Source organism: Prionailurus bengalensis, chromosome E4, assembly GCF_016509475.1.
Source record: "Prionailurus bengalensis isolate Pbe53 chromosome E4, Fcat_Pben_1.1_paternal_pri, whole genome shotgun sequence".
Lineage (NCBI taxonomy): Eukaryota > Metazoa > Chordata > Mammalia > Carnivora > Felidae > Prionailurus > Prionailurus bengalensis.
The window spans coordinates 7,302,529-7,315,288 of NC_057360.1; the positions used below are offsets into that span (position 1 = coordinate 7,302,529).

Consider the following 12,760-nt stretch of genomic DNA (forward strand, 5'->3'; position numbering starts at 1 on the left):
CTGATTCTTTTTCATATTTTGTATCTCTATGTTAAGGGTCTCACTTATGTCCTCCACTCTTCTCAAGGCCTGTGAGTATCTTTATGATAATTATTTAAAATTGTCTATATAGCAGATTACTTATCTTGTTTGTTTAGTTCTCTTGCTGTGGTTTTGTCTTGTTCTTTCATTTGGGACATATTCTTCTGTCTCCTCATTTGGTCTAATTCTGTGTCTATTTCTCTGAGTTAGGGAAGTCAGTTCCATCTCCTGCTTTTGAAAGTAGTGGCCTTATGAAGAAGAGGTCCTGTAGTTCTCTGCAGTGCTGTGTTCCTGTTCACCAGAACCTGACATTTCAGGGGTGTCTCCTTTGTGTGTTGTATGCACCCTGTTCTTGTTGCTGTGCTGTTTTTGCCTTCAGTCCAGTTGTCTGCAGCGGTTCTCTTTGCCTCTTATGGGCAGGATTTGGTCCCTGTGATCTTAGTAGGCCAGTCTGGGGGCCACCTTGGGCTTGAGTTGAGTCAGAAAAGATGTTTGCCAGAGATGTAATAGCCCTGAACTAAAGGGCACTTTACCTGTGTTGTCCTCTGAGAAGCTTTTGTTGGTGGGAGGGGCCACAGTCTGACTGGCGTGTGGAGTTATTTTTCCATGTCCCCAGGGCAGGAGTTACTTTCGAGCGGTGATGGCCCCTGTGGGGGTCGCTTGCACACTGCCAGGCTTGTGGCACCACTTCGGATGGGCTCTGGCCAAAGGCATATATTGGATGGGGTAGATCTGCAAAGTTTATGGGGTGGGAGGTTTTATGTTAGCAAGGTTTGCACTAGGCCTCTGGGGGAGGGGATCTGTAGTGTTGAGCAGGCCTTCCTGGAGGGGCTGGATCTACCAAATCGTGGGGGTCAGCATATAGTATAAGCAAGTTAGGTAGCAAGTGTGGGTGCTGTGCTTGTTCCTGCAGGTGCATGTGTGCTTATACTGGGGGACAGGGGAGAGAAATTGCACCTGCCAGCTCCTTTGTTCCTGGAGAGGTCTTCCAAGGATGTCTGTCTCAAATCTCCCTCCCATATGCCCGAGGTGTTTTTCAAACTGCTGCTTCTGTGTTGTATCTGTTTATTGTGCTGTTGCTTTAAGGGCAGGGACTCAGCTTCCTCTCATCCTCCTGGCTCTCCCGAAACCCAGTTGGCTGGATTATTCATGTTCCAGTTTGGGGGCACCTGGGTGGCTCAGTTCATTAAGCCTCCAACTTCAGCTCAGGTCAAGATCTCATCATTCTTGAGTTTGAGCTCTGCATCAACCTCTCTGCTGTCAGCACAGAACCCGCTTCAGATCCTCTGTCCCCTGCCTCTCTCTGCCTCCTCCATTTACATGCTCTCTCTCTCTCTCTCTCTCTCTCTCAAAAATAAATAAGCATCATTTTAAACAGTTCCAGGTTTTAAGTCTTGTTGGTTGTAAGAACTCACAGAATTCAGCCCCTCTGGTTTTCAAAGCCAAGTGTTACAGGGATTTGTGTCCCCCCTGCAGGCTCCCTGACTTGAGGGTCTATTGTTCTCGCCTCTCCATGCCTGCAGGTTCCTGCCTCCCACAGACAGTTCTGCTCCCTACCGCATCTCTGTCCTTCCTACCCTCTTCCATGTGGCCTCTCCTCTTCCTTTACTTAGAGAATTTGTTCTGGCAGTCTTCGGGTTCTTTTCTGGGTTGTATCTGGGTTGTATCTGGGTGATGACAGGGGCCATCACCGCTCGAATATGTGTGTCTGTGGGACAAAGTGCACTTCTGCCCCTTCTACGTCTTCCCCGGAAGTCCTCCCTCTTTCTTGTCTTCATCCTCCTCATGCTTCTTTCTCCCCTGGTTGCCTTTTTTTTTTTCTTTCTGGGTCAGCATCTGGAAATATCGAGCCAAGGAAAGTGTGCCTTCCTGTCACTAGATCCTCTTGTCAAGGTGGACTGACCGGGTGGAGTATACAACCAGGAAGGAGCATGGGGAAACTGCCAGTCACACTTTCCCCTCTTCTCTGAACAAGACTGGGATGGTGGCTTAAACTGACCTTTCTCTCTAGGGTGGCAGCCTCAGCTACCTGACCTGAGCCCACTTTTTCCCTCCAGGGACCCAAGGTGCGCTTGTTCAAACCTCTCAGGATAAGCCCAGTACCTAATCTAGTGTGGTAAAATGCACATGAGCTCAGACAAAACCGAGTTTACATCCCAGCTCTGTAGCATTCCATCTAACTGAATGACACCTGGCTACTTGGAGCCTTATTAACCCGCATGCCGCTCTCGCAGGATTGCTCGTTGATGGTGATGTGTAATGTTAATTGTGAAAGTACTTAAAAAATTTTTTTGTAATGTTTATTCTTGAGAGAGAGGAAGAGAGAGTGAGCATGCGTGGGGAGGGGCAGAGAGAGAGAGAGAGAGAGAGAGGGAGACAAAATCTGAAGCTGGCTCCAGGCTGTCAGCACAGAGCCTGATGTGGGGCTTGAACTCATGGACCACGAGATCATGACCTGAGCTGAAGTCAGATGCTTAACGACTGAGCCACCCAGGTGCCCTGATTGTGGAAGTACTTTTAAACTATAATATGCAGGCAAAGGATAATAGCTACAATTGTAATACTTCCTCTACTGCCCTCCTGCCTGTCTCCAAAAAGAAAGCTATAGTGCTCTTCACTTAATCCAATTATAAGCCTCGAATTAATAAGGCTTTAATCTGATCTTTCTAGATTTATAGAAACAGGGATCTGCTATTGCCTACTCAAAGTCACCGTCATGTTCTCTGCAGCTGTTTCTTCAGAGGTCAATTTAAAAGTTAATGCAAATGAGGGGCCCCTGTGTGGCTCAGTCGGTTGAGCATCCGACTTCAGCTCAGGTCATGATCTCCTGGTTCATGGGTTTGAGCCCCACATTGGGCTCTGTGCTGAAGGCTTGGAGCTGGGAGCCTGCTTTGGATTCTGTGTCTCCCACTCTCTCTGCCCTTCCCCCGCACTTCTCTCTCTCTCTCTCTCTCTCTCTCTCTCTCTCTCTCTCTCAAAAATAAATAAACAGTAAAAAAAAGTTAGTTCAAATGAAACATCTAAGTGACAAAAAACTTAAAAGTATTCAAAAACTGAAAGAGGCATCAAAAGGACACAGGAGACAATGTACAGGAGCCTCCACTGACAATATATGCAACAATGTGAGCATCACAATGAACAATGATGGGATAGATTACAACACTTTGAATTAAAACAGTGAGGGCACCTGAGTGGCTCAGTTGGTTGGGTGTTTGACTCTTGATTTTAACTCTGATCATGATCTCATGGTCTTGAGACTGAGCCCCATGTCAGGCTCCGTGTTGGGCATGGAGCCTGCTTAAGGTCTTCTCTCTCTCTCTCTCTCTCTCTCTCTCTCTCTGTCTCAAAAAAAAAAAAAAAAAAAAAACAATCTATAAGCCCATACTAATAAAACAATTTTTTAAAAAAATTTAAAAAATGGGTGCTAGGAGAAGGAAAACGTTTTCCTTACAGAAGAATACCAAATAACAAATACAGAATTAATGATAGGAAGTCATCAACAAGGTAGATTTAGTCAAGAATTAGAAATGGATGGAAGGCAGATCAGTGAGTGGAATGTTAGGGGATAGGATATTTATGCCATCTACAGGTACCTCTGTACAAGTTATTTGTTACTTATAGAGGGACAAAAAATACTGATTAGTAGAGAAATCTGGCAGACACTCCCTTCCCAAAGTGACCAAACTTAGCATCTTGAGTAGTGGGACAACCCAATATCATGTGTCACCTCATGTGATGCACTTGGAAGGACACATTATCTAGGTAGTGTTCCTGCCAAAAATATTTAACCTAAATCTAAGTATGAGGCATCAGTCAAGCACATCAAGTCGAGCAATATTTAGAGAAATGACTAAACCTAGGTTCTTCTAATTCATCAATATCAAGGAAAACAAAACAAAAAAAGGCTAGTTTTTTCTCCTAAAGAGACATGACAGCTAAATACAATGAGTGAACATTAATTGGATCTTGGATCCTTAAAAACATAAAAGAAAGAAAAAGAAAGAAAGAAAGGAGGGAGGGAAGGAAGGAGGGAGGGAGGGAAGGAAGAAGAAGGAAAGAAAGAAAGAAAGAAAGAAAGAAAGAAAGAAAGAAAGAAAGAAAGAAAGAAAGAAAGAAAGAAAGAAAGGAAGGGAGAGAAAGAAAGAAACTGGGTTTATCCTTTGTGGACCTTATTGGTACAACTGGGGAAATTTGAATGTTAGATAACCCACCATATTATTATTAAATTGCCTATGTGATAATTGTTTTTAATGTATTAAACTTTTTTTAATGTTTATTTATTATTTTTGAGAGAGAGAGAGAGAGTCCCAGTCGGGGAGGGGCAGAGAGAGAGGGAGACACAGAATCCGAAGCAGGCTCCAGGCTCCGAGCCATCAGCACACAGCTCCATGTGGGGCTCGAACTCACCAACTGTGAGATCATGACCCAAGCTGAAGTCAGATGCTTAACCGACTGAGCCACCCAGGCACCCCGTTTTTCATTTATTTAGAAACATGGCTTCTTGGGGCGCCTGGGTGACTCAGTCGGTTAAAAGTGTTCGACTTCGGCTCAGGTCATGATCTCATGGTCCGTGGGTTTGAGCCCCACGTCGTGCTCTGTGCTGACAGCTCGGAGCCTGGAGCCTGCTTCAGATTCTGTGTCTCCCTCTCTCTCTGCCCCTCCCCTTCTTGTGCTCTCTCTCTCTCTCTCTCTCTCTCTCTGTCAAAAATAAGTAAACATTAAAAAAATTAAAAAAAAAAAAGAAACATGGCTTCTTTGTTAGAAACATGCTGGAGATTCAGAGATAAATTATTCTGATGCCTACAACTTACTTTCAAATGGTTTTCTAAAAAGTGTGGGTATGTATGTGTCATTTCATATGTATGCACAGCATTCTTTCTTGCAACGAATATATTTATGCTCTATTCCTCTTGCAACTTTTCTGTGGCTTTGAAATTTTTCAAAATCAGAAGTTGGCAAAAAAGTATTAAAACTGTTAGCAATTACTTCACTAGTCATTTCAGTATTCCACAGTGTCAATCCCTATACCAGATTAAGAATTATCAGGACACTGTTAGCCAGCCAGACCTCACTGGTATCTTTACTGTCTTTCACAGGTAAAGTCGCCTTGACCCCAAATCTTAGGAAAATAAAACCTATATCTCCGCTGCATTAAAGGAAACTTACATAGGTCTGTGTCAATGGTTTTCATGTCTAGAGGTGGCCACTGAATCTGACACATGGGTAGCAGCTTATCTTCTACATCAATGCCAGAGACTTTAGTAACTTTGAGAAGGTTAACTTCTGCCTTGTCAACCTTGGGCTTTAAATTACAGCCAGATGACCCAAAGTGAGGGAATAAAATCTGGATCATTTTACTTTGAATCCACATCTAATTGTATTGATGAGCTAAGGCCTTCTGTTCAGTTTCATTGATTAATGCCACCGGTCAGCTAACATGTATGGAATGAAAGTCAGCCAGTTGACTGCCATGTGCCTACATACATAATCAAGTCCTAATAAGTGATCCATTGCAGTAGGCAATGAAAGGTACATGACGTTCACTCTGAAGATGTCACAAAGGTCCTAGTTTATAGGCCTTTTAGCCAATATATGTAAAGTCTTTGTAGTAATTGTGCTATATCAGTCTGAGAACCTCAAGAAATTTTTCTTAATTATACGTTTTCAGATTGTAAGTTATTTTTAAAAATATGTCTTTTAGGGGCACCTGGGTGGTTCGGTTAAGCGTCCGACTTTGGCTCAGATCGTGATCTCATGGTTTGTGGGTTTGAGCCCCACATCAGGCTCTGTGCTGACAGCTCAGAGCCTGGAGCCTGCTTCGGATTCTCTGTCTCTCTCTCTCTCTCTCTCTCTCTCTCTCTGCCCCTTCCCCACTTGCACTCTGTGTGTGTGTCTCTCTCTCTCAAAAATACACATTAAAAAAATGTCTTTTATTTAGTGCTTACTATGAAGCAGGCTCTGAGCAAAGCACTTCAGTTGAGTGTCCGACTCTTGATTTCCAACTCTTGATTTGGGCTCAGGTCATGACCTCATGGTCGTGGGATCAAGCCCAGTGTTGGGCTCTGCGCTGACAGCATGGAGCTGCTTGGGATTATCTCTGTCTGTCTGTCTGTCTCTCTCTCTCTCTCAAAATAAATAAATAAACATTTAAAAAAAACCATTCTCTCCCTCTTCTCCTGGTCCTCCCCAGCTCACACCCATGCCTGCTCTCTAAATAAATAAATAAATAAATAAATAAATAAATAAATAAATAAAACTACATTTATAATATTCCCCAAATCAAGTGTGAGAATAGATTCATAAACATTCTTGTATTTGCCAGCTTACGCATGCCATGCTTTAAAGCTAGCAAGTGCAGGGACTACATTTTTTGGTACCTTAGTGGAAGGAAAGTACAGATACTTCTTTAAGAAGCTAAACTATTGTTTCCGGATTAAAAGAGAAATCTTGGTGATCACATTAAGTTTGGAGAATAAATACATATTATTAATAAGAACAGCTAGAGTTCTATTTTAAAATCTATTAACAATGTAAAACGCATTTTAAAAATGTATTTATTCCGCTTGAGCTCCCTGGACTCACGGTTCAAATCATTTGCAGGTTATCTCCAAGTACCATAAAAAGAGGTATAAAAAGGTTTTAGCTGTATTGTGTCTTTGTCTATTCAGCCTTTCCCCTTGTTGTCAGGTGTCAGAAATAGTGCTACAGCCTTTGGGCATACTTCTTTCAGAGATGGTGCAAGCAGGCATTCTAGGGACTTGCCCAAAGGTGAATTTTAATGAGATCTGCCTACTTCTTCCTTGCTTGCCAAGTAGGAGGACAGAGAGGGCTGTCAAAGCCTGGAAATGCATTCTGCGTGTATGCTAATTAGATCCGCGCCCTGGAGAGTAGCCAGCTATTGGCCGTTAAAGGAAATAAGATGATAGGTCCCAGAAATAAGTCATTTCAAAGCTGATTTCTAGAGGCATCTTCTAACATGGGCATGGAAGACAAGCTCTGTGTCACTGAGGAGCCATCACGGTCCCTAGGTCACTTGAAGAAGGGAAAGTGAGGAGGTAAGCAGGGGCTCTCCCTGGAATTCATTACCCACACACCAGTGTGTCCCCAGACCTGGGGTGGTGTGTCTATTTTTATTTTTAGCATGAAATCAAAATTTACTTTGATATTCGGTAAAAACAAAACAAAACAAAACAAAACAAAAAAACAACAATAGATGATAAATTTGGTCTTTCTTGGCTTCTAGGGAATTTCACTCCTCTTCTTCCAGGGTTTCCAGGCCATTCTTGTGTTCTTCACCTGGCCCCCTTTCTCTACCAGCCAGACATGATTAGATGTTTTCTGTAATTGGCTTTGACCCAGTTCTCCTCTCTTGAAAAGTCTCTCTTGGTAATCTTACCCACTTCTATAGCTTCATTAATGGGGAAAAATTATTAGAATGTCTGTGAAGTAGAAAAAAAGAAAGACTAGATGATGCATGTCAACCAAGGAAAAGAAAGAGAAACAGAAAAAGAACCAAGGACTTTATCTGGGGATCGCAGAATTGCAATTCAGGGAGCACAGATTCTGGAGTAACCAGAAAAGCATCGTGGTCACGTGGGAAAAGCAAGAGGTTTATATGAGAAAGAAGGAGGGGTTAATCACATAATTTAGGTAAAGAAGAGAAGTGAAAACAAAACAAAAGGACCTGCTAATCTGATGCTGACCAGTTGAGCTGCTTCTGATTATTAACTTATTGATGATTTTATTGGTGCTATCAAATGACACTATCCCTTCCATGTATGAATTAACCTCACTGTCCTCCTATGATCCAAACGCCAGTTGCACTGTTGAAATTCTATGAGCAGCTGCTAGTCGAAGAGTTCATTAGTTGGAAAGGAAAATGGGACTTCAAAGTGGAGTCTCGTACATGCAGAAATTTTATAAAATTCGACATCATCATCAGGCTGAGGAATGCTTCGTACTCCACAGTGTAGCGCTCTGATGAACCCTTCCTTAAATAATGTTTTTTTTTAATTTTTTTAAGTTTATTTATTTATTTTGAGAAAGCACAGGAGGGCCAGAGAGAGAGGGAGAGAGAGAGAATCCCCCAAGCAGGCTCTGCACTGTCAAAATGGAGCCTGATGCAGGGCTCGAACCCAGGAACTGTTTGTGACCTGAGCTGATACCAAGAGTCAGACGCTTAACTGACCGAGCCACTCAGATGCCCCTTGAATAATGTTTTTAAATGCAGAAATTAAAACACATAGGATCGCAACCAATAATGTTGAAATAAAGTTGTCAAAACATTTTTTTAATTTGTGAAATAAAAATGTATATTGTGCACTACTGATGCATGAAATAACAACCACCAGAATTACAAAGTAGTGATGAGTATTTGAGCTGTTTGTTGGCAGTAACTGTACCATGGTATGAAAATTCTCAGTGACAGAGTCATGGGTTCTTCTAATATTCCTGGTGGGGTATTGTCTGTCTTCATAACTGAAGGGAATGTTGAACTTCAGTTAGAGATTCGGGAAAGTAAAGATCCAGTTCATAGAGTCCCATGAATTCTATCCATGTATCCAAGGTTAAGAATACCTAGTCTAGAGATTTCTAGATGAGATTGGGAATCCTCATTTGTATACCTGCCAGAAAGCCACAGGGCACGCCATGAGGGAAGGGATGGTGCAGAGCCAACCAACTACAGTTGGGTTGTCACTCCACATCCCTCATCCTGTCCATTTGGTTTATCTGGGCTTCTAAAGTCTCCTCTTTAATACCTCAGTGTGTCTGTTATATTGAAGTGGAATTGAAGCCAGTCCCTTCTCTTTTGTAGAGGCTATTGTGTTTCAGTTTTGTTTTTTGGAGGGACTGTCTCTCATTTGATTTCTAAATATCATCTGTAGTTATAGAGGAGACTGAAATTGCTGATTATCTGGGGCCATTTCCTCATGCTATTAACACAGACAGTTGGGCTTTAAATGTGGATAGAGTTAAAACATCCAACTTCAACCTCAGCCAAAGATTTTGAGATAGATTTAAAAAAACAAATCCCCTTTCCACCTTTTTGACCTGGTCTCACCTCGGCTTCCCAAACACTGCGTTCTTCTGGACCTCTCTTGCCTTCGCACCTCTTTGTTGGTCCCTTCTGAATCTTCATATCTGTTTCACACTCTACCAACCAGAGAAGTGTAGGCATTCCCCCCATGTTAGGCTTTGAGCTAGTTTTCTCTTCATTTCTTCCCCTTGATAATCTCTCCTGACCCTTGGTCTACCTCCTTGCCCATGTTCCTTGTCAATTTCAATGGACCCCGCCCCCTTCCATCTTTCCAGTTGTTCCAATTTCAGTGAAACTCAGCAGATATTGTTTGGATACTTCCTGTGCCCTAAGCAATATGTTAGGCACTGTGGCTACAAAACTGAACCAGGGGAGCAGGTCCCTGACTTCAAGCACCCTACAATCTATAAGAGGAAGTCAGCCTTGAACAAGTAATTTTAGGAGCAGGATAGGACAGAGGGGAAGTAACAGGTCATGCAGGGGCTGGTGATAAGGGAGATCTAGCCTAGTTTGGGGGGATAGGGAAGTCTATCAGAAGAACTAATGTTGAAATTAGGACCTTAAAGGTTAATTGAGAGATAATAGTGTAGGAATGAGGATTGGGAAGATGCACACGAAATGTCCAAGTCTGGAGAAAATAGAGGAAAGGAGATAACGATGTCTAGTGTGGCTTTGGTGTAAAAGCCACAGAAGGCCTTTGCGTTCAGTGAGGCCACAGAGAGGCAGGCCCAGACTGGTGAACACTTGCCAACCATGTCGGGGGGTTGGGGGGAGACATCGTCCTAAGGACAGTGGGGAAGCCCATGGGAGGCTTTCATCAGGCAGCAGAGTGCTTAAGTTTACGTTTTTAAATGATTAACCCAGCTGCGGTATGGAACATGGTTTGGAGGGGCAAGAATCCATGTAAGGAGACCATGGGAGGCGGTTAAGAGACAACGTGGCGGTCCTGCAAGAAAATCTGTCATCCTTGACTCCTGCCTGTTTCTCTTTCACCTTCTCCTCAAGCCAATCAAACACTAAATCTTTTCAGACTTGGTTTCTCAAACCTCCATTGACTGCATGCTTCTCTTCATTCCCACTGATCGAATTCCAGACTTCTTGTTTTCTTTCCACTGACTTGCCATCTCTGGGTCTCCTTTTTCACCTTCCAGTGGCATACAGTGTGCCTGAGGGTGAGCCCCTAATGAACTTGGCTGCTCCCAGATGCACCAAAATGAAGCCCAAGCTCTCCTCTTCCTGGTTCACAGCCACCGTGTGGTCCCTGCAGGCACTGCCCGCCCTCTCCACCGGGCATGCTCCTGTGTCTGAGGCAAGGACACTGTTTGACAGGCTCCTCTCTCTACCTGGAACACCTGTCTCTTCCAGCTCACCCATAAACTCCCACCTTGGAAGACTCATTTCCAGTCCTACTCCTCCAATTCCAGATGCCGCCAGCCTCCAACCAGAATTAATTTTTCCTTCCTGCCGTGTGCCAATGGGACTTCAGATGATGCATTATCTATCTAATTAAACTTCTTACTCTTGTTTCACCATTTCGTAGCGGTCTACTTCCTGCTTGAATTATTAGGTAGGAGATAGGCTCTCTCTCTCTAGATTGTAAATTTCAGAGGACTAGGGAGATTTGTCACGGTCAGTTCCGAGTCTCCTGTCCTGTGCTTATCAGGCCTCAACAAACGTTAAATTTGATTGCGGATGGCGGCAGGCTGATGAGATCCCCGAACTGTGGATGTCTCTGGGTCACATACCCACATCCGTTCTGGCTGTGATAATCATCAAACGCACAAGAACATTTTACTAAGAGTATTGCTTTTATTTCTAAAACGGCTGAATGGAACAAGTGTCATTAAGAGGAGCAGCTAACCGTTCTAGTGAGAAGTGCTGAATTCCGTGTTGAAAGCTGAAATTCATTCCATAGGTATTTCTTGAGCTCTAATTATGTATCCAGCACTGGGGATGCATAGCCGTAAATGAGACAGATCTCTGCTCGGGAAGCACTTATAGGTATTTTCATGAATATGAAGTTTTCCATCAAGAGTTGACAGGTCTTAAACTGGGAAAAAAAAAAGAGTTCATTCCTTTATTAAAACATGATGTGTCAGAAGCAAAACCACACAGTCTCAACCACAGCACCAAGCAGAGCCAGGCACAGCGAATGTGTTGTCCATATACAAGGAAGTATAAAAAGAAAAAACACATTTATTAGGATACCTTTGTCGTATTTTATTTAAGGTTTGGTTATTGCTACTATGGAATATATTCTTTATCTCCAACTTTAATAAAACCCTGCAATAGGCAGGTTTAAGAATTTCTTTATATCCTTTAGCTGGGAAGAATCAGTAGAGATGTTAAGCAATAATGATAGTATTTCTTATTTTTATTTTCTAATAGTAATAAAACTCACAATATTTCAGTTTCTAAATTAGTTCTATATATGCCAAACATTGTACTAGAAACTGGAAACATGCAAAACTTAATTTACAGCCTACAGTAGCTCACAGAAGTACTCTTGTATTTCAGAATTGCATTACTGTTGGAAAAATAGGAATATATTACTAGAGGAAGATGCTTGTGTAGGAAGCTCTGAATTTTTCTTTCAAGGCTAGTTTGAAGCTGGACATTAGAGACATGTACCATGATTTTCTGAAATACAAACAAAAACTGGGGAAAAACGGAGCCTAAGCTCTCAGAACTGGGAAGGTTAGCATAGGGGAAATGTAAGAGGCCCTTGGTGGAAAATGTGAATGATGAGGAACATATATATTTGAAAAGAGTAAAAGAGTATGTTCCATATGTCTGTGTATGTATGTATAAAGATCTGTGGCTCCAAATTTGACTGGATTTTGTTTGTTTGTTTTTCAAAATCTTTTCTAAGAATTGCCCTGGTGGAAAATATTCCTGAAGGCCTTAACTATTCAGAAAATGCACCATTTCACTTATCACTTTTCCAAGGCTGGATGAATTTACTCAACATGGCCAAAAAGTCTGTTGACATAGTGTCTTCCCATTGGGATCTCAACCACAGTCATCCATCAGCATGTCAGGTAAGCCGCACCCTCTATGTGTGTGATGATTTTACTTATGTGCATTTTACACGCCTTAGTATTCTTGCTTTCACTTCTCAGGTTCAAGGTCTTTTCTTTAGTACATGGACATCATTACATTTATATGTCTGTGCCATTGTTAATCATCTGTCACTCGGCTCCTACTAGAATGCCAGATTTTCAAGGGCAAACTCATGTTTCGTCTTTGTCTATGATAGGCTCTCTATACAGTTTTGCTGATTTGGACCACTTCAGGGGGTGCCATTCACATCATGGTCTCTGTTGACAGCACACCCCAGAATTCTGGTGTGCACAACCTGCACGCTTGTGGTGCTAACTCCGTGCCTGCCTGCCAAGGCATTTATTTGGTTAATCGGTGTGATAATTCGCCTTAAGGACCCAGAGCCAACTTTTTTTTTTAAATAGTGGAATCAAACTTCCCAGTGTAGTTTTATATTCTTGGCTTTTATATTATTATTATATTAGTTTTATATTATTGGGCAAGGATGAAATCAGTTTTGTTGCTGTGTATAATGTGTGTTGGCATTTTAGCCTATAATCACTACCTCATTGGTGCTTGGAAATCTTTTATTCAATTGTACTATTATATTATTGTTTTTTAAGTTTATTTATTTATTTGTGAGAGACAGAGCATGAACAG

At 42.2% G+C, this 12,760-nt stretch overlaps 1 protein-coding gene across 4 annotated transcripts in view; it reads left to right on the plus strand.

Moving 5' to 3' along the window:
• Nucleotides 1-12,760, plus strand: part of PLD5 (phospholipase D family member 5) — a 419,450-nt gene that overhangs the window by 221,949 nt on the left and 184,741 nt on the right. For all 4 annotated transcript variants that reach the window (XM_043568870.1, XM_043568868.1, XM_043568871.1 and 1 more), the window contains one exon: nt 11,931-12,099. In XM_043568870.1, the coding sequence (XP_043424805.1) occupies nt 11,931-12,099 (169 nt within the window). The remainder of the gene's footprint in view (nt 1-11,930; nt 12,100-12,760) is intronic.